The 20,037-nt window shown below is 42.0% G+C and overlaps 1 protein-coding gene across 2 annotated transcripts in view; it reads right to left on the reverse strand.

Annotated features, from left to right (window-relative positions):
* The window catches only part of aqr (aquarius intron-binding spliceosomal factor), a 55,195-nt gene that overhangs the window by 5,068 nt on the left and 30,090 nt on the right, over positions 1 to 20,037 (reverse strand). For both annotated transcript variants that reach the window (XM_088313876.1, XM_088313867.1), the window contains exons 25-33: positions 19,906 to 20,015; positions 16,170 to 16,305; positions 14,590 to 14,799; positions 11,747 to 11,884; positions 11,597 to 11,668; positions 9,148 to 9,335; positions 8,903 to 9,074; positions 4,743 to 4,913; positions 1,890 to 1,975 (exon numbers count right to left, since the gene is read on the reverse strand). In XM_088313876.1, coding sequence (XP_088170002.1) covers positions 1,890 to 1,975; positions 4,743 to 4,913; positions 8,903 to 9,074; positions 9,148 to 9,335; positions 11,597 to 11,668; positions 11,747 to 11,884; positions 14,590 to 14,799; positions 16,170 to 16,305; positions 19,906 to 20,015 — 1,283 coding nt within the window. The remainder of the gene's footprint in view (positions 1 to 1,889; positions 1,976 to 4,742; positions 4,914 to 8,902; positions 9,075 to 9,147; positions 9,336 to 11,596; positions 11,669 to 11,746; positions 11,885 to 14,589; positions 14,800 to 16,169; positions 16,306 to 19,905; positions 20,016 to 20,037) is intronic.

A 20,037-nucleotide genomic window follows, 5' to 3' on the forward strand; every position in this document is an offset into this window, starting at 1 on the left:
GAAAGGTCGACTTACTGGCCGACTTGAGGAAACGGCCCGTAGTTTCGTCGCAAAGGAGGTTGGCGTGCGTTTTTTTTTTTTTGTAGCTCATTTTGAAGGGTAAATGCTACATTTTAAAATAAATCAAATCAGAGTTCTGCCATTTTTCCCCATTTTATTTTCAATAGTAGAAATTTGTTTATAATAGCAATAATTATATATATATATATATATATATATATATATATATATGTGTGTGTGTGTGTATCGACCCATACTTGCATCATGATATAGTTTTCAACCATATCGCCCAGCACTAGTTCAGACTAATTTTTTTGCCTTTTCTTTGAATTTCATGTTTTATTTTGTGTAACTTCCCTTAACAAAGTGCAGCATACAGCCAAGTCTCCTTTTTGAATATATTACCTTTGTTCCATTTCCACGCGCAATCGCACCTGACAAGCATCCAGCAATGCGTGGCTCAAAAAAGGTGTCGCAACCAGCGGGAGACAACATCGAGAAAACGATCCGAAAGAAGAGGAGCCACTTCAGCCAGCTAAGCGGATTCATCCTGCGGCCTTCAACATTTTGCCTAGTTTCCTTGCTTACATAGAGAATGGAGATTTAAGAGTTTCCCCGCAGCACGTATTTAGCTGCAAAAAGGGGGATGACTTATTGTCTCGCTTGCTTCTTTTTGCTGACGGAGCAATGTGAGCGTGGGTGAGAGGAGCTGAGCCAAAGCTGTGAACTGTGCAGGTCGACGGCATATTCCAGCCCGGGGCCAGCCAAGTGTTGTTGGGTTCGCTCTCAATTATCTTATCCGCGCTTACAACGCGAAACCTGGATGAGTGGTGAAGGGATATGGAGTCTGAGGTGGGAAGACGGCGAGATGAAAAAGTGAAACAGGAGGACAAAGAATGACGGCTCCTTTTAATGATTTTTACAAGTTGGACCTTTGCGAGTCTTTGTCTCGACTACGCGTTCAATATAATTAGCAGAGAACAATAGCGGCTTTCTCCAGTCGGCTCCAGATGTGCCGCTTGCCGAACACTCATCTAATTGAACGGGAAAAAAAAGAAATGGCGGAGTAATGCATTTGCTTTTCACTGACTACAGAATGGATTGTTTTGTTCTGATTGTGGAGGACCGCAAGTGCTTGTTTGTTGATTAGTTGAGAAGTTACTTTTTGGAATAATGTTACTGCTGGACAGACAGCGCCACTCCAATTTTGGAGTGGACCACGACATGCATTTTTATCTGGCGCTTCAATCAGAAATATAATTAAGCGCTATTAAGCATGGTGTGCATCTTTGAAATAAAAGACAGTTGAGGTACGATACGATTCAGGAACGCAACATTTTCGAGTAGAACGATTCAATGTGGTTGGATTACAATTTGATTCAGTACGCAAACAACAAATCAGGAGCATCAAAGACGATGATTCAGGGACACGACATTTCAAAATGAGACGATTCAAAAAGGTTTGGTTAAATCAAACCGATTCAAATTGTTTTTGTGAATCCATTAACAATTAAACCGATGGGAAAAAAAAAGGACCAACAATGTACCAACCAACGAAACCACAAGCTACCCAACCAGCAAACAGATTTAGCTAACCAAAAAAGGGAGGAAGCAGCTAACCAACAAACCAACCAACTCACAAATGAACTAGCCAACGAAGACACGACTTACGCAACAAATGAAAGAAATGACAAACCAAGCACGGAACTAACTAACCAAGCAACAACCCAATCAACAAACCACGATCATAGCATAACTACTTCTGGTACTTGGCAGAGGAAATTGAATTCATGATTTATCATTTCATCAAAAAGAAAAACAAAGCAGGTCAACAATAAAAACAAAAACTATTCAGAGAGAGCCCAGGATCCATTTGCCAAAGTTATTACCTGAGATGTCCCACGGCTTTGGTTCGGACCAGCGAGAGGATGATGTAGTCGTTCTGCTGACCCTGGAACCTGTCGACAGTCGTCACCTGGAAAAGACAAACCACGGCGTTATTACGGAGCACCCTCCCTCCAAAAAAAGAGCTTGAGCCGATTCCCCGACGCAAAGTAAACGAGAGTGCATTTTGGCTCAGCGGTGGGATTTATCTTGAAAAAAAAAAAAAACACATTTCCTTCACCGAAGATACAAGAAGGTGTCTGCGTTTGTGCGGGTGTTATCACCACGCGACACAGCGTCGTCTCTAAGACGGCTTACGAGGGCATTTGCCGCCACTTTGCCTCTTACCTGGACCCCTGAGACGCAGAGGGGAGCCAAGGCTGCTCAAGGATCAGAGATTAGTTGTTTAGTTTTTTTTTTTTTTTAACAAGCACTGAAAAAAGTGCTGGCAAAAAGGGGGATAACGAGTCAGCCAATTTGCTTCGACACGGTGGTAATCCCGTCACGCCGAGAGAGTGCACGAGGAGACTTGGGTGTCTTACATAAAAGGAGGCAGCACAACAACACTTTGAAATCTACAAAATGCAACTATGAACGCCCACGTGGACAGATTTATTTTTTTTTTTTTTTTCACACTCCATGACCGGAGGCGCGAGCCAGCCGCTAGCTCGCAGGCTAACAGGCTACCGGATGTCTGCGGGTTCGTCCAATATGTCACTTCCGATGACCCGCATAACAAAAAAGACTTCAATGTTAACCGTTCATTAAATAAAATACCTGCGGAGGGCGCAGATGTTAACGTGGCTCACAGCTCCAGCAAGCTAAAGCCAGCATGAGTAGAGCGACAGCGCTAACGTGATAGTGGAGCGGTATTATTTAAATCTCTTGTTGCTGTGCGGAACAGGTGCAGCACCGGAGGCAACAATGCGCGGGTCTACTACGGCTACAGTTGGGGGATGGCGTGCGCTCACACCACCCGGGTCGGTTGCAAACGGAACAATCTTGTCATTAACAAATGACTTGGGAGATGTTGGAATTTTTGAGACAATTTGAGGAATTATATATTATCATATTTTTTTTTTTTAATGGTGCTGCTGTTTTGGCTAGCAGTAGCGTTCAATGACTTATTTACTAAATCGAATTATATCATGTGGATATGGTCTCACTTTTTTTTTTTCACCAGATGATTTTTTGCCAATTTTTAGACTAAAAAATATTTCTGGTTCTCCGAGAGAGACGTTCAAGATTGACACCATTTGGATTTCAAGTAGAGGAGCAAACCTCTGCTGATCTTGGAGAATTGCATTTTCATTGAAGAAATGAAAACTTCTTCTGATGGCTGTAGAAAGACTCCACGAGAGTACGAGCAATATCATCGACTTCGCACCCCCAACATCATATATTTTTTCGAGGACCCCAAAATACAGCAGTTGTTCAAGCAGTAGCACCACATGGTCAGAGAGAGCAAGCCATGTTCAACTCTTTAGTTTGCGCAATAATTTGTAAAAATAACACCCACTCACGTCAACTGACCAATAATATAGCTATGGGAACATTTATGAAATTTACCAAATTGTGACAAGTGGGGTGACTTTTTTTTTAGGGCTTTTAGAAACTGAGCATTGTGCAAACAAACTGCTAAATGAAGGGAATGGATATTTTATATTAATCAAAAGAACTAACATATATTCAGTTAAATAGCAAAAAAAAAATCGTCAAATTGCATCTTGTGTTTGCTGCACTGGAAGTAAAATTGAATCTGTAAAAAATAAATAAATAAAAAAAAAAACGTTTTTTTTTTTTTTGTTTTTTTTAAAAGTTTCAGTCCACTTTTCCACAGAACTTGTGCCGGATGTAACATAGTAGATATTAACCTGGCATGAACGGTCAGCTGTTTGCTGCAGGGAAATTCCACAAAGCAGTAAAAGATACCCGGTAACAATTAGCACGTGAGCAGATGGACAGAAAGTGATCTTTGCTTGTTTGCGCTTGCATTTGCGACGGGACAGTCAATCCTTGTGTGTGATCCAGTTATTAGATCTCATTTGATCCCATTTCTAATTAGAATCATGCCAGTAACGTAGGCTGGCCGCTGACATTTTGGATTTTCTTGGTTTTGGCCCCGATGACACATTGTCGGTACTCGGTGGAGCCAACGTTCAGGCAACGGTGACCTTTTAAATGTCCATCTCCTTCTGTGGCCATCTTTCTTTCTCCTCAGCAGATCTCCCAGCCTGTCAACCCCCCCCCCCCACCCTCTCCACCTCCTGCCCCATCAGCTTGTCATGAGGCACGCATACTGACTAAAGCCAGCAGCGCACCCAATGACAGTGGCAGTCTTATAACGTCGCGGGACATTTAGCATGACCAAGCACAATTGCTGACTGGCTGTCACAACAGAATACATTTCAAAAGACAAAGACATGACAGTCATGTGAAAGCTGAGAGATGCTGTTGCCACTGAAGCTCACCTAATGACGTTCTGTGCGCCCTACTTGCATTCTTTGGAGTTCATGAGCAGGAGGTGAACAATTGAGGGTCGGAAGGAAGGAGGAAGAGGACGGAAAGCTTAACCTGAGGCAAATTGTGTGTGGGGAAAAAAAAAATATAAAAAAAACATTCGCAAGCAGCGATGCGGAGCTTCGCCGACTGAGACGCGACGGTTAATGTGGGCTGGCTCCAGAAAAAGCCGACGGCCTCCTTGAAGTTTGTTGCTCGGCGCGCAATCCTTTTTAATCTTACGTGCGCGCGCTCTCACGGCTACACTTTTGTTTAGGCGGGCGGCAACAAGCCGGATCAACGGCCTCGGTTGAGCCGTGGGATGTGACGTTCGCTGGCAAGCTGAGTAAGACGTTTACCTTGTTGGGCTGTCCGAAGAAGTGGTTCCCGGCGCAGCGCTGGTTGATGACGTCTCGGATCAGGTGCTTCTGCCCGTTGTAGGTGGTGAGGATGCTGATGCGGTCGGCCGGGTAGCCCAACAGACGCATGTACATGAACAGAGCCACCGAGTACTCGGCCTCTGCCAGGTTCTTTGCGTGGAAACAGAGAGACAAGTGAAAATATGAGGGATGCATCTGTGGATGGAATTTGGTATTTTTATAATTCCCAGTAGGGCTGGGCGATATGACCTCAAATCAATATCGCGAGAAATCGAGCAATTTTACCTCGATAACGATAAATGCACGATAAATTCCCCCGTGGACTAAAATCTAAATAAATGCAGGAAATGCATATTGACTGTTTTTTTTATTGACCAACTTTACTTTCAATGAAAAATAAAAGTACAAAAATCATTTGTATAAACATTCCAAATAGCTTGCTTTGCATGACTTGAACAATGTCACAAAGAAAAAGGGTACCTCTTGCAAAATCTTTTTCTGCAAATAGATTGCGCCAAGATGCTCTCATAATGTAAATAATGGCAATTAAAAAAAATGCTAAATAAAATGAAAGAAAATGTCAATGCAAGCCAAATAAACGCGTGTGCATCATCGGGGAAAATGTGCCGTCTCGAGTACTCTGGTGCGCAGTCGCCACTTGTCATCTATGTAATGCACAGTCAGGCTCAATCAGGGATCCATGTTGCGACCCGACCACAAGTCGGATGTAGATGCAAAATGCTTGACATGTCTAAGCTCCCGGCCCGATGTAGTCCATTTCGGGAAATACGGCTTTCATGAAGCGTTTAAATCCTGTGCGCGCCACTGTAACTAGAGGAGCTTTATCTTTAGCTATGTGCTAGGCTATCGCGTCCACCTCTGAGACGTTCTCTCGTATGGTGTCGCTTCCGTTCATGGGCTGTTGTCACTTGTCGAACCTTGCTTCTCACTTTCAACTTTCAGCACAGCATGGTTGTGTCGTGGGTGGTGAAAAGGCTTCTGGATTTGAATCGCCAGCTACGACAGCGACGTCTGTTTTCTTCCTCGATCAGACGGGTGGAGTCACGTGACTAGAGGCGCTGTAGCGGTCTTAAAGGGGCATGAACATTGCCGCAGACAAAGAAAAGCCTTTTCTATTATTTTTTTTTAACACCGAATTTACCGACATGGGTAAAATGATTTCGGTCATTGTAATAAATTTCGGTAACGGTAAATTTTCGGTTGATCGCCCAGCCCTAATTTCCAGGTTGCTTCTCGGGTTCCGTTTGGAATTTTAGCCCAATTGATGAGATGATGGCAAAGTGGTAGCTTCAGATATGCCGCCGTTTAAGATGAGAGAAAAGAATAAATCTGGCGCAATTAAGATACGGTAATTCCCTTGCATGTAGGTGATGGAATTAAGCAGTCGCCGATTAACTTTCAGCCGTTATATTAATTACAGAAACACACAAATACCAAATAAGAAGACTCGCGAGAAGCTGCTGGAGACCACAGCTAACATAAAGATGCTCACACTTTGCTAACCTGCCGATATGACTTTTGTTTTTTGATTCGGCTCTCTCGGCCACGCCTCTTAAAGTCATACCCGCAACACACAAATATTGACGGTATGTTCAGTAATTTTACTTTATAATGAACAGTTTCTATTTTTTATGCTGTTTTTATTAGATTTGTCACACACGCACACACACACACAAAAAGACTGAAAATCTTGAACTTAGCTGTGCCATATTGAATCAAATCGGAAAATTGGATCAAAATCAAATTGTTCCCACTTGAAAATGAACCATCCTCGTATTGTAGCACACCGCTTGTATCGAGACGCTCACACTCCTAGTTTTTATACGATGCAGGATCATTCATTTTACAGTCTGGTATGGATTCAATGAAATTTGCTGCAGTGCTCGTCAAAAAGCCTTGTTGCTTTATTGCATTTTGTGCCTTTGCGCTCCACAATCTTGGTGTTTCCCTGTGTTTATTATACAGTTATTACACAAGTGATATGAAAATTCTACTCATTATTTTACCCAAATCTTTACATGTTGCTCCTCCAAGAAATCTGACCCCTCACATGTAACTAAGAGGGAAAACAGTGGACATTATTTACCGCAGTTCAACTCAACTATTTCCTATCCAAGGTTCCTCTCTGCCCTTCAAATGTGGCGGGAGGGGGGGGGGAAGCAAAGCAAAGAGAGGCCAGTGGTATGCATTATTCATTCTGCTTCAATTAAGCCAGCCCTGCAGCCTCACATCTTTGCTAATTATTGATGCAGCCTCATCAACAGTTCCCCATCCAGCCGCACCGGAGTCACACCTCGGAAAGTGTGACAGCCTTTGTTAGCGCTCTGCTTGCAAATGGCGCACGTTCAGACGCTTTATGCTGCCATCTTTCTTGTCCGCTGTTGAGGTTCGAGTCTGCGATTGGATTGCGTTCAGTAACTTCTGTGGGTTTTCTTCGTAATTATAGGCGAGGGATTCGTGAGCATATCACAAATGAGGACTGTAAAACCAAGGCCACTTGAAATCTGGGGAAGATGACGCAAAAGGGATAGAAGGATAGATCCAAACTTGCAAAGGGTGTGAATACATAAAAGATTATTTTATAGTCAACATTAGAAGACTAGTTAACAAATCAAGATTGATTAATGACAGTTATGACCGACAATCATTTTTTTACTCTTGAAGCGTTGTTGACTGAATGTAGCGGTAGCATAATTCCCAACGCCAACACATTTTCATTTCAGAAACAAGTGCCAATTTTTTTTTTTTTGTGCATCGAAAGTTCTTTCAGTAATTTTATTGAGCTCTTTTATTTTTGCAGTCCATTTTTAAATGTCTTTAGTTCTTTGTTTTTTAAAATGCTTTTGAATGTTGTACTTTAAATGATGAAAAACGCAATGAGTTAAGTTGTGCCTGAAATGTGTTATGTGAATAAATCTGCTCTGCCTTGAAGAATAAATGAATGGTCATCAGTGATCAATACAGAATTACTGCATTTTTTCCAAACACATGTTGCAGTCTGAATATCCCAAAGTGTCATTTCTAAAGAAACCTAATTTGGAAATTCAAAGTCTGACGCAGTCCACAGCGACTTGAGGTACGGCATCTATTAGTACGAAGGTCACATTTTTTTTTTTTTAAGATAAACAGTATTGAGAGTGCAAAGCAGGACATGGTGGTTACTGTCTGCTCAGCTGTGTGCATGCCTTGTGTCCAGTGTGCCCGCGCCTTGTGTGAGTCAGAGATCGTGGGTGATTCCCTTGAGGAGTGCTCAAATGGCAACAGTCAAACGGAGTGGAGGTTCATGTGACCCGGAGCCTCGAGAAGTGCACATGGTCTGCATTTTGGAACAATCGCAGCGTTCAGTGAAACACGAGCCTGCACGCTGGCCACCAGATGACATTTACATGATGCGTTTAGGGGAACGGGACATTTTTAATTTCTCAGTAGCCACGGAGAGTTAACGCAGGCGTAGCATTTTTTTACCCGACACGCTTTATGGATAACTACAGATTTTTTTGGCGGGGGAGGAGGGGGGGGGGGATAATTTGTCAGTTTCGGCGTGTTCATTTTTTTTTTCTCCCATGCATTAAAATATTAAATATTTATTTTATTTACATTTTACAGCCGGCATAGAAATCAGCGTGGCTGTGGCGGAGCACTTGCGTAACGGCTTTAGTTTATGACGACGCTGGCAGTCAAAATACAGGATAGACTGTCTCGTCCTACTGAATGAAAGCTTTGTCCAAACATGTGCCCAGAGGTGTATATATACTGCACAGTATAAATACTTGCACAAAAAAACAAACCCCTGCCTCCATACTCGCATCCACTGTCAAGTACCTCGGTAATGTCAGCAAATGAAACCCAATCTGGTTCCAGGAGAGTCATAAGCACACAATTGTACTGGGGCAGTCCAATCAACACAGCGTATTTCAAAATAAATGGCAAATCAAGAACTTTTTTCAAAACGCCTCCTTTGAAAGGACATGTATTTAAAATCAGAAAAGGGAGAAGAAGACAGTACAAGGAGAAAGTATGAAATCCATGTTGCATTTAACGCTCGTAGCGACGAAATCAAGCTATTGGTGACATCGGAGAATGTTGCATCGTCTGCCATCTAGAAAGCATGTACCGACCTGGTAGAAGTAAGGGTTGGGCTCCGACTCGCCCACACCGTTGAAGTCCTCCACGTTTATGAGCTGGAAGTCAAACGTCAAGCCAGGATTGGGTACCTGGAACTCTGGCAGCTGCTGGACGTGCGGCAGGTTCCCCAGGTGCTTGTAGCGCCAGTTGTACAAATTACACAGACTGCAACATTGACGCGGGTTAAATTCATGAGACAACGCTACAAAAAAAAGAGGCTCGTCATCGGACGACTGACCTGGCGCGTGCACGTCCCTGCGCGTCCAGGTCGATGGTGGGCACGCCGAGGCGCACAAAGCGAGTGAAGAGCGACTGCTCCATGTTGGAATACTTCTGGAAGGCCATGTTTTTGATGACGGGGGGCAGCTGGTGGTGGTCGCCGATCATGATCCAACGTTTCAGCCTGCTGTAACCGTCCTCTGGGTTCTGCCGGGGTGGATAGAACGTGGGAGGGAAAAAAAGGATAGAAAGACCACAACATTAGAAATGTTAAAGATTCGATTTTGCACTGCAAGTTTCTACACAGAAGTTATATTTTAACAAATGTTAACAAATACAATGTAAAGACATTATAGTATGAATAATTGTCGAACTGTATCGTATTATATCATGAAACCTCGATGCAGGGCAAATACCAATTTCCGTGAAGAAATTAAGTTGCATATTTGACTGTTTGATCAACAGTTTTCCTGGTTTAAAACATGTATGAATGGTGAAACTCAAAGTGTTGTCCTTCTATGTTTTACAAATTTGGCATCTGGAATAGGGGTGGGCTAACGTTTTGATTGGTGGGCCACGATGGGTTCTAAAATTCGACAGAGGGGCCGCACATGGAGCAGATGGATGGAGTGCTTTGGTAACCTCACCTCATCGGAGAAAAAAAATACAGTTAATTTTAAATTATAGTGAACGAAAGCATTACAACAATATATATGTCTTTGAAAAACCACAGTATTTAGAAAATAAAACACAAACAAGGTTTATTCATTTCATTTTTTTCAAGTTCGGCGGGCCGGATTAAAACGTTTAACGGGCCGCATGTGGCCCCCGGGCCGTAGTTTGCCCACGCCTCGTCTAGAAGATTCGATAAATGTGGATTCACTGCATTCAGTTAAATGTTTTCTTGCATGTTATGTCTCGGGTTCTGTAGGATTGCCTTCAGCGTGATATCACCCAAGCAAGATGGTGTCTGTTATGATTTTTGTTGACTTTATCGCGAGGGGTAAAGAAAAAAAAAATAAACAAAGAAAGAAGGATTCTATCTTTCTCTGACGTACACCTATCAGTTTAGTATGACTCACTCACTCATTCAGGAAGGGAAAAAAAAACAAAACAAAGCACATCTAAAGAGACGCCGAGCTCTGGCGCGGTTGTTGCGCAGGCTGATGTGCTTAATGATCTCATCTGTAAACAGACATTAGCGCTATCGCGGACAATTAGGCGCAACTACCAAAGAAACGCGTCATTACTCTGCCTGGTGCCGATCAGTCAGACAGTAATGAACATGGAGAGTCAGGTGGTGGGAGGCTTGATGATGAGCGTCGTGCTGTCCAGCTAAAATCTGAGGGGCCGACCATCAAAATGGATACTTAGGGCGCACTCACACGAAGGAATTCTGGAGTATTTCTAGTATTTCCAGTATGCGAGTTGGCTTTTACCGTTAACTCTTTGAATGCTGGCGACGCTAATGGAAATCTTAATGAGAAGCGCTGTCGACTACTTTATTTATTTATTCTATTTAATGGGAATTGCTGGAGAAAAGTCTTTCCCAGTTCTGGTTTGATAAGTTGAGAAAGAAATAAACAAACCAGACCAAAAACTATGCATAGTTATGGCAGCATTGGGTTTCTTTTGATTGAGATCATGGTGTCTCAAAACAATGTGGCGGCGCTATGTAAATTCAATCGTTACAAGCAGCTTGTGATTCAAAGTGTGTGTGTCACGTTAGATCTACAAAGAGTGTCACAAAAGAGAGAAAAGATGACGGAGATTAGAAATAAGTCAAAGAGATGACGTACATATATTAGGGATCACAATTAAGCATTAATACAATTGTTTTTTTTAACTCAGTTAAATATTTTAACTCAATTAACTCAGTTCGATTTACTTCAGAAATAATTTGCATACTTTGTGCCATATTAGTTGTACATCTTTAGCAAGTCTCTGTCTACCACTGGGCCTTGCAAACCAACACTGCTGGAGTGTGGCGCTTGGGGGCAGTTGAGAAATATTTTGGAGGATTTAGATCATATTCAAGAATCAAAGAAAGCTATTAGAACTTTGAATTAAATATACTTCATACTTGGTGATTTTGCATCAATTCAAAGATATTATTCAAGTAAATGATTAATCGCAATTAATCATTTTTTGTGATTAATTAGTTAAAAAAATTAATCAGTTGACAGCACTAATATATATATATATATATATATATATATATATATATATATATATATACATATATATATACATATATATATATATATATATACACACACACACACACACATTACGCATAGCTCGAACATTTCACGCTGTGCCTAGGGAAAAAATGCAGTTGAATACAACCGAACTGTCCTTAGGAAGCGAGTCTTTTAAGTACCCCTTGAATGAGCCTTGATGCCACTTGTGGTACGAGTACCACACTAAGAGAATCACGGCTCGAGAGTGTCAAAAGAGAAGGATACCTGCAAGAGAAGTGGGATGAAGGTCTCGATCTCCAGAATCTGAGCGGCTTCCTCCATCAGGATGTTGTCATACTAACGAGGACAATTTGCGACTTTAATATAAACAGTCATGAGCTATTGAAATCAAAGAGAGGCGGCTGGTAGCGTTACCTTGAAGCCCAGTTCCACCAGGTCGTGACGTTTGAGGGCGGCGTGCGTGCAGGTCATAGCGATGATTTTGGCTTCCTTCACCAGCAGGTATTTGGTGCGGTCCAGTCCGCTCCTTAGCAGCTCAAAAGCCCGAAACTCCTACCAGAGCAGACGGGCGCAAGGTCGGTCACGACTTTAAAAAGAATTTGGCCACCAAGGATGGCAGTTTTGTTTGGACGTCGCCTAACGAGCCAACTTTACTTTACAGAAGGTGATGCTGACAATATGATGGATCGCTGCTAAGTATGACGGATAAAAGGGTTGCTGCAGCAGATGATGGATGACATCAATATCGACTGGGTGATGATGACACAACAAGTAAGAAAGAGGCTCTTCAACGTTGAGACGCCAGCCCTCTTAATTATATGGAAATTTGGACAATTCCATGTTTAAAAAAAAAAAAATCCTTGTCGACTCCCACAGAACGCTTTGCTGAAAATTATTTCACTTAGTATAGTTCCAAGCTTATAATTATTTAGAGTATATTTATAGTTCCATTCCAGCTGACAAAAATCAATTTCAGTGTACATTATTTATTTAGTTTTTGTTATCAATAGATCACAATTTCAGTTCAACGAACATCAATCATCTCAAGTGATTTCAAAATTAGAACGATACTCGGTGACGGTTACGTGAAGTGAACAGACCCGCATGCATACGAAACAATACGACGTTGGCCTCACTCCATTTTTGTGTTTTTAAGACAGTTAAGAATGTTAAAAAATACAAAAAATTAAAAAAATCAGCTGTGCTGCGTGATGACTGTGCCGACTCTAAATTGCCTTTTCTTATTTTTATGCTCTCAAGTTTTGTTCTTGTTGGTTGTGCTTATTTTGTTTTTATACTTGTATGACAGTCAAGAATGTTAAAAAAAATCAACTAAGTTTTCATTTGTCATTAAAGTTTGTTTGCAATTATTTCAACGGGTAACTTATTTTTACACTTGTTTAACTGTTCCTAAAATTAACGTGTAAAATAAAAACCTGCCTGCATAGCGCACAAGTTCCGCCGTCCCCCCAAAAAAAAGGCTGTTGAAAAGATCCTTGTGCCTGGAAGTCTCAGCACACTCTGCTCTTTGTCATGAAGTGCGGCAGAAGGAGTGGTTATCGCTGATTGACCCCACTGACGTGATACTATCGCGATGCCCGCCTGGGATAAGGTGAGAGTGTGTGGTTATCACCGGGCAAATCGCATTATCTGTGTAAGCGAAGAAGGAAACTCAGCCTGAATGGGGGCGGGGAGGGAGTGTTACGAACAAGTCAATATTACTTGGAAAGGAAAATGTGTGCCGGGAGCGACCAGTACTACACGTTAACGTTATCCATATTTAATAGGCTACTATTTTAGTCTAAATATTTATGAGGTCTACTTTTAACCCCAGTGCCTTCGGGCCAGATGAAGGGTGAAATCAAGTAATGATGTGGTGATGGCAATTGGATAGATGAGAATCTGCAAAACAGGACCATGCAAGGCAAAGACACTTCTAACTTCTTTGATTTAAAAAAAAACTATATATATATATTTCAGTTCCACATACTAGCTAGATGGTGGCAGCAAGCTTCAACGGAACGGATTGATGGCATTTGCATTCATTTCAATACGAAAAGACGATTTGGGTTCACCGAATGAATGGAACTTGTTTGTAAAAGCACCGCTATACTTCCTTGACACCAGTCACTACTAGACTCCTTATGCAGGGCTTTGGGGGCTTCTTAAGGCGTTTCAGAAAGAACGCTATAATAGACGAACGGGTGAGGTTTTCAGCAAATAGCTGAGAGTAACATAAGAAGGTACATTTCTGAATCTGAGGGGATCTAGAGGAAGCGCATCATAAACCAGGAAGTGGCTTGCCAATTCTCACATAAATGAATTACAAGAAGGATGAAATATGACTTCTTTTTATTTATTTTTATTTTTTTAATTGATATATTCCCTTTGGGACGCTTGAATCACGACTGAACAGTCTTGATATAAAAACAGTGCAGCGGCGACATCGTATGTGCATTTGTGTGGACCGGGAAGTCTACTAAGGAAATCAACGAGTCTCTGCCCATTCGGTGTCGAGCGTGTGTACCTGGCAGAGAAATGCGCAAATTCAGCATCGATGCCTCCCTCTCGCGAGTGGGCGTCCTGCTGCTGCATGGGCGAGGCCGAGGGAGGAGGGGAGGAGGAGCGAGGAGGGTGAGAGGTGATGGGTTTCGGATAAATCAAGGTCACCAGCCATGTTGGGATATTACCTCCAGTCAATAACGCCTTTATTGCTTTTTCGCAGGTCCCCTTCGCTGTTCCCATAAATCTGATATGTTATTGTTATCTCGATAGGATTACTCGATGTGCTAAGTAGAAATGATAAGAGTGGGGGAAAAAGGGTAGACAAGAGCACTTTGAGAGACCTCTGCTAAGGCTTTGATGGAAGCAACGCTAGACGTGGATACATAATGTATTTAGTGCTTTTTAGACAAAATGGATTTGACGCATATTCCATATAAGCAACTAAGAGTGACTTGTTAGATTTTAATCGATGCAAATGGTGCAATCAAACGTGAAACCCTGCAAACTTTTGATTTTGTGTCAAACTCCACTTTGACTTGTCATGAACTTTAATATATCCGCAATACCATTCAGTATTATTCCAAATAAAGCCCTTCTCCTTCATCCCGTCATCTGCAGGTGATCAACACCTCAAGCCCCAATTGGCTGTTGGGAGTGTGACATCATTCACACATAGTCAATGTAAGATTGTGATGATTTATCAACACTCATGAATGAGTGTGCGTGCGTGTTTATGAGCATGACCTTCTTACCTCCAGCTGGGTAAATATCTTCTTAATGTGCCGGTAGCAGCCCTCCGCGATGTCCATGTCCTCCTCGTAGGAGCGGCCCTTGAACACGGGCTGGGGGGCGTTGGAGAAATACTTGTGGAAGGGGAAGAGCGCCGCCACGGCCTCCACCTCCGACTCCGCACCCTGTTTGGGCTTCACTTTGCTCAGGTACTCTTCCCACCGGGAGATCACCTGCAGATGTTACGAGCCATTAAACATAGCGACGGACAATGAGGTTTTATGAATTTGATGGATTTTTTTATGGAACAAGTCGTGAATAGGATTGATATTTCGGAATTGCTGCTAATTTCCACATTTACCCCTATTTTCAAGGACTTAACACTATTTAGACAAAAGGGACATGCCATTTGTTTCAATGGAGATTTTCTTGTACCTTTGAAAGATACAAATTACAGTATTTGTGGATACAGTGTATGTCATATGTATTGTAGAAGATGGCAATTCATGAAAATTTACTCTATTCGTCCTCTAAATACAAAGAAATCCCTCAAAACACTTAAGCACTGAAATGTCAGATGGATCCAAGCACGCACACTACAGGAAGGGGGGGCGGATGTTGTACGTACGTCTATGCCCATTCTAAATGCTACATCAGACAACTTGCCTTGAACATCTTTTTTTTTTTCTTCCTGAAGCCAAATGAGAGCAGATCGGCACACTCTTGGGGGAGCGCTCCAGCTGTGAACCTAATAAAGCGGCTTCAACCAACCAGCGGGCAGCCACAGTCTAAAAATATCGAGACCCTCTGTGGAAAGCAACTTTGACGACGACTTTACCAAGCTGGCTCAAGAGTTCAGGCGTAAACAACCTATGAAAAGCACGATTGGAATACAGCTGTACCTTGCCTGACCAGTGACCGAATTACAAGATTTTCAAGAAATGGCGACGGCGGGCGGGGAATAGAATCTTACTGTTGATGTTTAGCTGGTGATTTTTAATAAGTGCCCACATCCAGAAACACATACACACATACAACCTGAAGTACAGCTAACCCCTAAAAAAACTTTCAGGGGCTCTCCATTTCAGAGCTTGTCTCATGCAGGGAATGCATCTTGAATAAACAGCATAGCGTTGAACTCATCTTTCCTACGACTCAAGAGTCCGGTGATAATTAGGTGTCGAGAATAAACACTGAAGGCTGACACTGTCTCGATCGCTCTGCGTAGGTTATTTGCGGTCTCTCGGAAAACACAGCAACAAGTCGATGACAGTAAGGTTTCAAATTAATCGGACTAATAATACTTTAGACACCTCTAAAAAAAATTCTAAAAATATTAACCAAAATCAGAGTGAAAGAAATCAAATGTGTTTAATATGACACATTGATTAATGTCCTAATAACTTAATCAAATACCTTGAACCATGCAATGCATTCTGGGAACAAAAACTAAATATTTTTAATATATATTTTATTTTTAAATCGGATGATTTATTTTTTTTTTTTGCCAAAAATCAGCATCGAACCATATTGAACGAGCAGAGATGAAGCATGTGATGTGACGCAGGTGTTCCTGCGACAGAAAAACAGAATTGCCGCATACCTGATAGAGGTAGAAGTGTCCCGCTGTCTCGCAGGTGTAGGAGACATCACCGGGGACGCCCAAGCTCTCCTGAAACCTCCCCACCTCCGTGAGTAGCTCCAGTCGTCGGGCCAGGACATAGTTCACCCGGCCGTACCTGCAGATAATAATCAACGCTGACGTTAAGGTTCAATATTTTGTTCACATTTCTAATTTAGTTTGACGTATTCTTACTTTTTCATTGACGTAAAATGGCAAACCATTTTGTCCTAAAATGTCAAACGTTGTTCTTATGTTGACAAGGTTAAACCTGACTCCAATAATAATGTAACTGAAGTGAAGTCATATGCATAGATTTATTATTATTCCTCCCCCGAAAATACTGTTTTACTGATAAAAATTCATCTTAAGATATTGTCCTAAAAACAACTTTTTTTTCTCATTTCACAACTCTAGGACTTCTTATTCATATTGTTTTTAATTCTGAGTCAAGCGCAGCATATATAATAAAAAAAAAAGCGAAACTCGATCGAAGCCATTTTCTTCTTATTTGACGTCTTTACCCGTCAATGGCACTAAATGAGTTAGATTTGACATTACATTCAAGCTTTGACAGCTGTAGCAGTTGTGTCCTTTAGTGGAGAACAAGCAAGTTAAGCACGTCCTTGATGGCTGTGTGTGCGCTCGTCTTCATGCAGCTGATTAGTGTTAACGCAACGCAATCAGAGAGCGGCATTAAGTACACACAGACAGGAAGTGGGAGGTTTCATAGAGGTTGCGCTATTTTTAGACCGTGCGCAAAGATCCTCAGTCAGCACATGACTCAAAAGACAATGGCAAAAGCTACACCTCGTTTTGCCTGACTCTAATTTAAAAAAAAAAAAAAAAAGAAGAAAAAAGTCAAGTGACCTTGATGCCCAGGAGGACTCACCTGTGATGCAGCTGCTCTCACATCGAGGCCAACACACGTTATTGCTTGTAACCTTGGCGCAGAGACACGAAACTAATTTGCACCAAGTAGCACCTAGTGGGACGTTTTTTTTTTTGCTTTGACTAACGAGCAAAAAGTTTAGAAATAAGCGGTGTAAGGTATGGTTGCAGTGAAACTTTAACAGTACAACACATTTCAAAATGTGTTGCTTTTTTGGCAGGCTGGACTTTTGGCATTTCCGCTTTTTCGGGGAAATTCATCCATCCATCTTCAAACATATTGCACGTAAAATAAATTAAAATAATAATTTGAAAGCAAACATTTTTTTAAAATATTAAATGGAAACAAATTCAACTTAGATGTTAAATACAACTGAATGGTACTGCAGGGATTCTCTCACGCACCACTAGAGGGAACCGGCGTTCCGCACGATGAGAATGGCTGCACTTGACTAAATTTGGACTGTCGGTAGCTGGAGGGTGATGTACTCCGACAATCAAATTAAAACGGAAGGAAATGCATAACGGCATCATCATCCCATTTGTTCGGCTTCCACCGCTCGCACTGCTTTGCGTTTTCTTTGCTCGCATATGCGGTGTTAATTAAAACTCCGGCGCTCTGTGACACCGGGGTGGAAGGAGCAGAGGCACTCGCATGTTATAACGAGGCGTCCACAGGCAGGCGGGGATCGCATTAAACGCTACTAGTGAGAGTGCTTTTCTTTTCATGAGCACCCCGCCCTCCCTCACGTTCTTTTTTTTTTCTCTGCATAATTCACAAACAGACTTGCTCGACCGCTATTCATAAGCGAGCGCTACGTTCATTCTGAATAGCGCGCATGCGCGAAACAGGCAACGGAGGCACATGCATAACCTCCCCTGCCCCCCCACCTTTCTCCCGCTATAGGGTGCAATTTTATCTGCGCTTCAGATGGACAAGGCAGTAATTAACAAAGTCGCCTATAAGGGAATTATAAATAGTAACGGCATGAAAATGTTCATTAATACTCAATGGCACTGGCCTATTTATATTCAAAGCTGCTTGGAAAATTTTAAAGGGTAGTGACTCATATTTGAGGAGCCTTTTTTTTCCGCAATTAAAAACGCAGGTGTTAGACTAACATGTCCGTGACATGCTTTCATCGACATAACCCAAGGATCTAGAACTATAGCGTGAAGACGCAAGAACAAATTTTATTAATATGAAAATCAAGGCCGTAGCGAGTGGGACGGCTACTTGGCTACGGAATTTGTATTTTATTGCATTTTCAAATCATGATAGTGATGTTAAATGCATGCACCACATAGACAAATCTGTCTCTTGTCTTTTTGAGAAATGTTTTTCTTTCCTCCAGATTCTGCACTGCCGCTCACCTTGTCGCATGTGACTCGCTCACAGTAGTCATGGTGATAAAACCCTGCAAATGAGTCAATGCTCATCCCATCCCAACTACCAAAATGTGAGAACCATTGAGGCAGTGACGATATGGGCAATAGAAAGAAGGGGCGTGGCTAATTATTTGAGGCCTCATATACAAATGAAAAAGCAGCAATTATAGTATTACTCGTGGAGGCAACACTTTCACAATTGACAATTCATGTGCGATCTGAGTATATGGCGCATGCAGCGGACACGAATCACCATCACCCACCCCCATACCCTTGTGGACGAATTCTCAAACAATCAAGTTAAAACAAGCTAACACAATCTATGCATCAAATAATACAGCTCCGCTTAGTTGTCGGGTTTACCAAGCCGAGCCGCCAAGTAAGTCATGGGCAGAGACACTCGGAGTGCGGGCGGTTATGTAAATTACTCGTCTTGTGGCACCACAATCCAGTAGAAATCTGATACGTTTGGACATTTTACAGTTTACTAAACATTTACTAGGTTGTTAAAGTTCACACTAGATGGGCTCTACCGTATACTCCAAAATTGAATCTTTTTTCTTTTCAATGTGAGAGCTGGTGACGGATATTAAATGGATTGAAATAGAACGCATGCAACACATTGAATAAAATGTACCAAACTGGCCTCTTGCACTTATTCATTCAAAACCTCCACACTAAATTTTTAAGGATTAACCCGCTACTCCCAAAAAACGACGGGCTGTAGAATTGATGTAATATTCTAATGCTTTTAAACCCTGACATGTAGTCTGTCATTCCTTTATATTTGTGTGATTACACCATGACATACACTTCCTCATTATGTCGCTGCCGTAAAATACTTGGTGCATAATTAATCAAAAGGGGAGTTAATGTATATAAGAGATTTTTATGGAAACATTAAGGCTCTATTGGACTTTTGTCAGTGCATTGCACGGTGAGGAAGGACTGATACCTGATACTTTCATTAATATCCATGAAAAAAAATGTGTAAAAAAAAAAAAAAGGTTAAAATCAATCAAAATATAAAAAAAAAAAAACAATTTCAGGAAACAATGCCTCAATAAATACAACATCTATTATAGGTCATAAATGCTCAGTAGGCTGGATTTAAAAGCTGAGCTGTAGCTGTACTTGCACCTCACGGCATGCTTGGCGGTCCGGAGTAGTGACGAGAGGGTTAATCACTGGGTGAGCTGTGGAAGAAGCCTAAGAAGCTGAGAATGTCTCACCAAGATACACATATGGGAGTATCATGTGGCTCTGTCTCTGTTTTGGCTGAGACTTGTTATGCGTGTGGGCAGCTGGGCAAAGATTGTGTGTGCGTGCGTGTCTGTCGACTTTGATTGAGTTATAAGATCAAGAAAGTTTGTTTGCATCGACGACATCTCACACCGCTATCTATGGAGTGTCATCGCCGCACTCGCCCGTCCCTCACCTGCTGAAGTCCTTCTCGGTCTCCAGCTCCTCTTCCCCGTGGCCCAGACGCAGGAGATGGCGCTCGTCAATGTCCAGGGCCATGATCTTTTCAAACAGCTGGTTCAGAGCCTGGTGGACGAGAGACGACATG

This window comes from Idiotropiscis lumnitzeri, chromosome 1, assembly GCF_059441095.1.
Source record: "Idiotropiscis lumnitzeri isolate Australia: NSW breed Sydney's pygmy pipehorse chromosome 1, RoL_Ilum_1.0, whole genome shotgun sequence".
Taxonomy (NCBI): Eukaryota; Metazoa; Chordata; class Actinopteri; order Syngnathiformes; family Syngnathidae; genus Idiotropiscis; species Idiotropiscis lumnitzeri.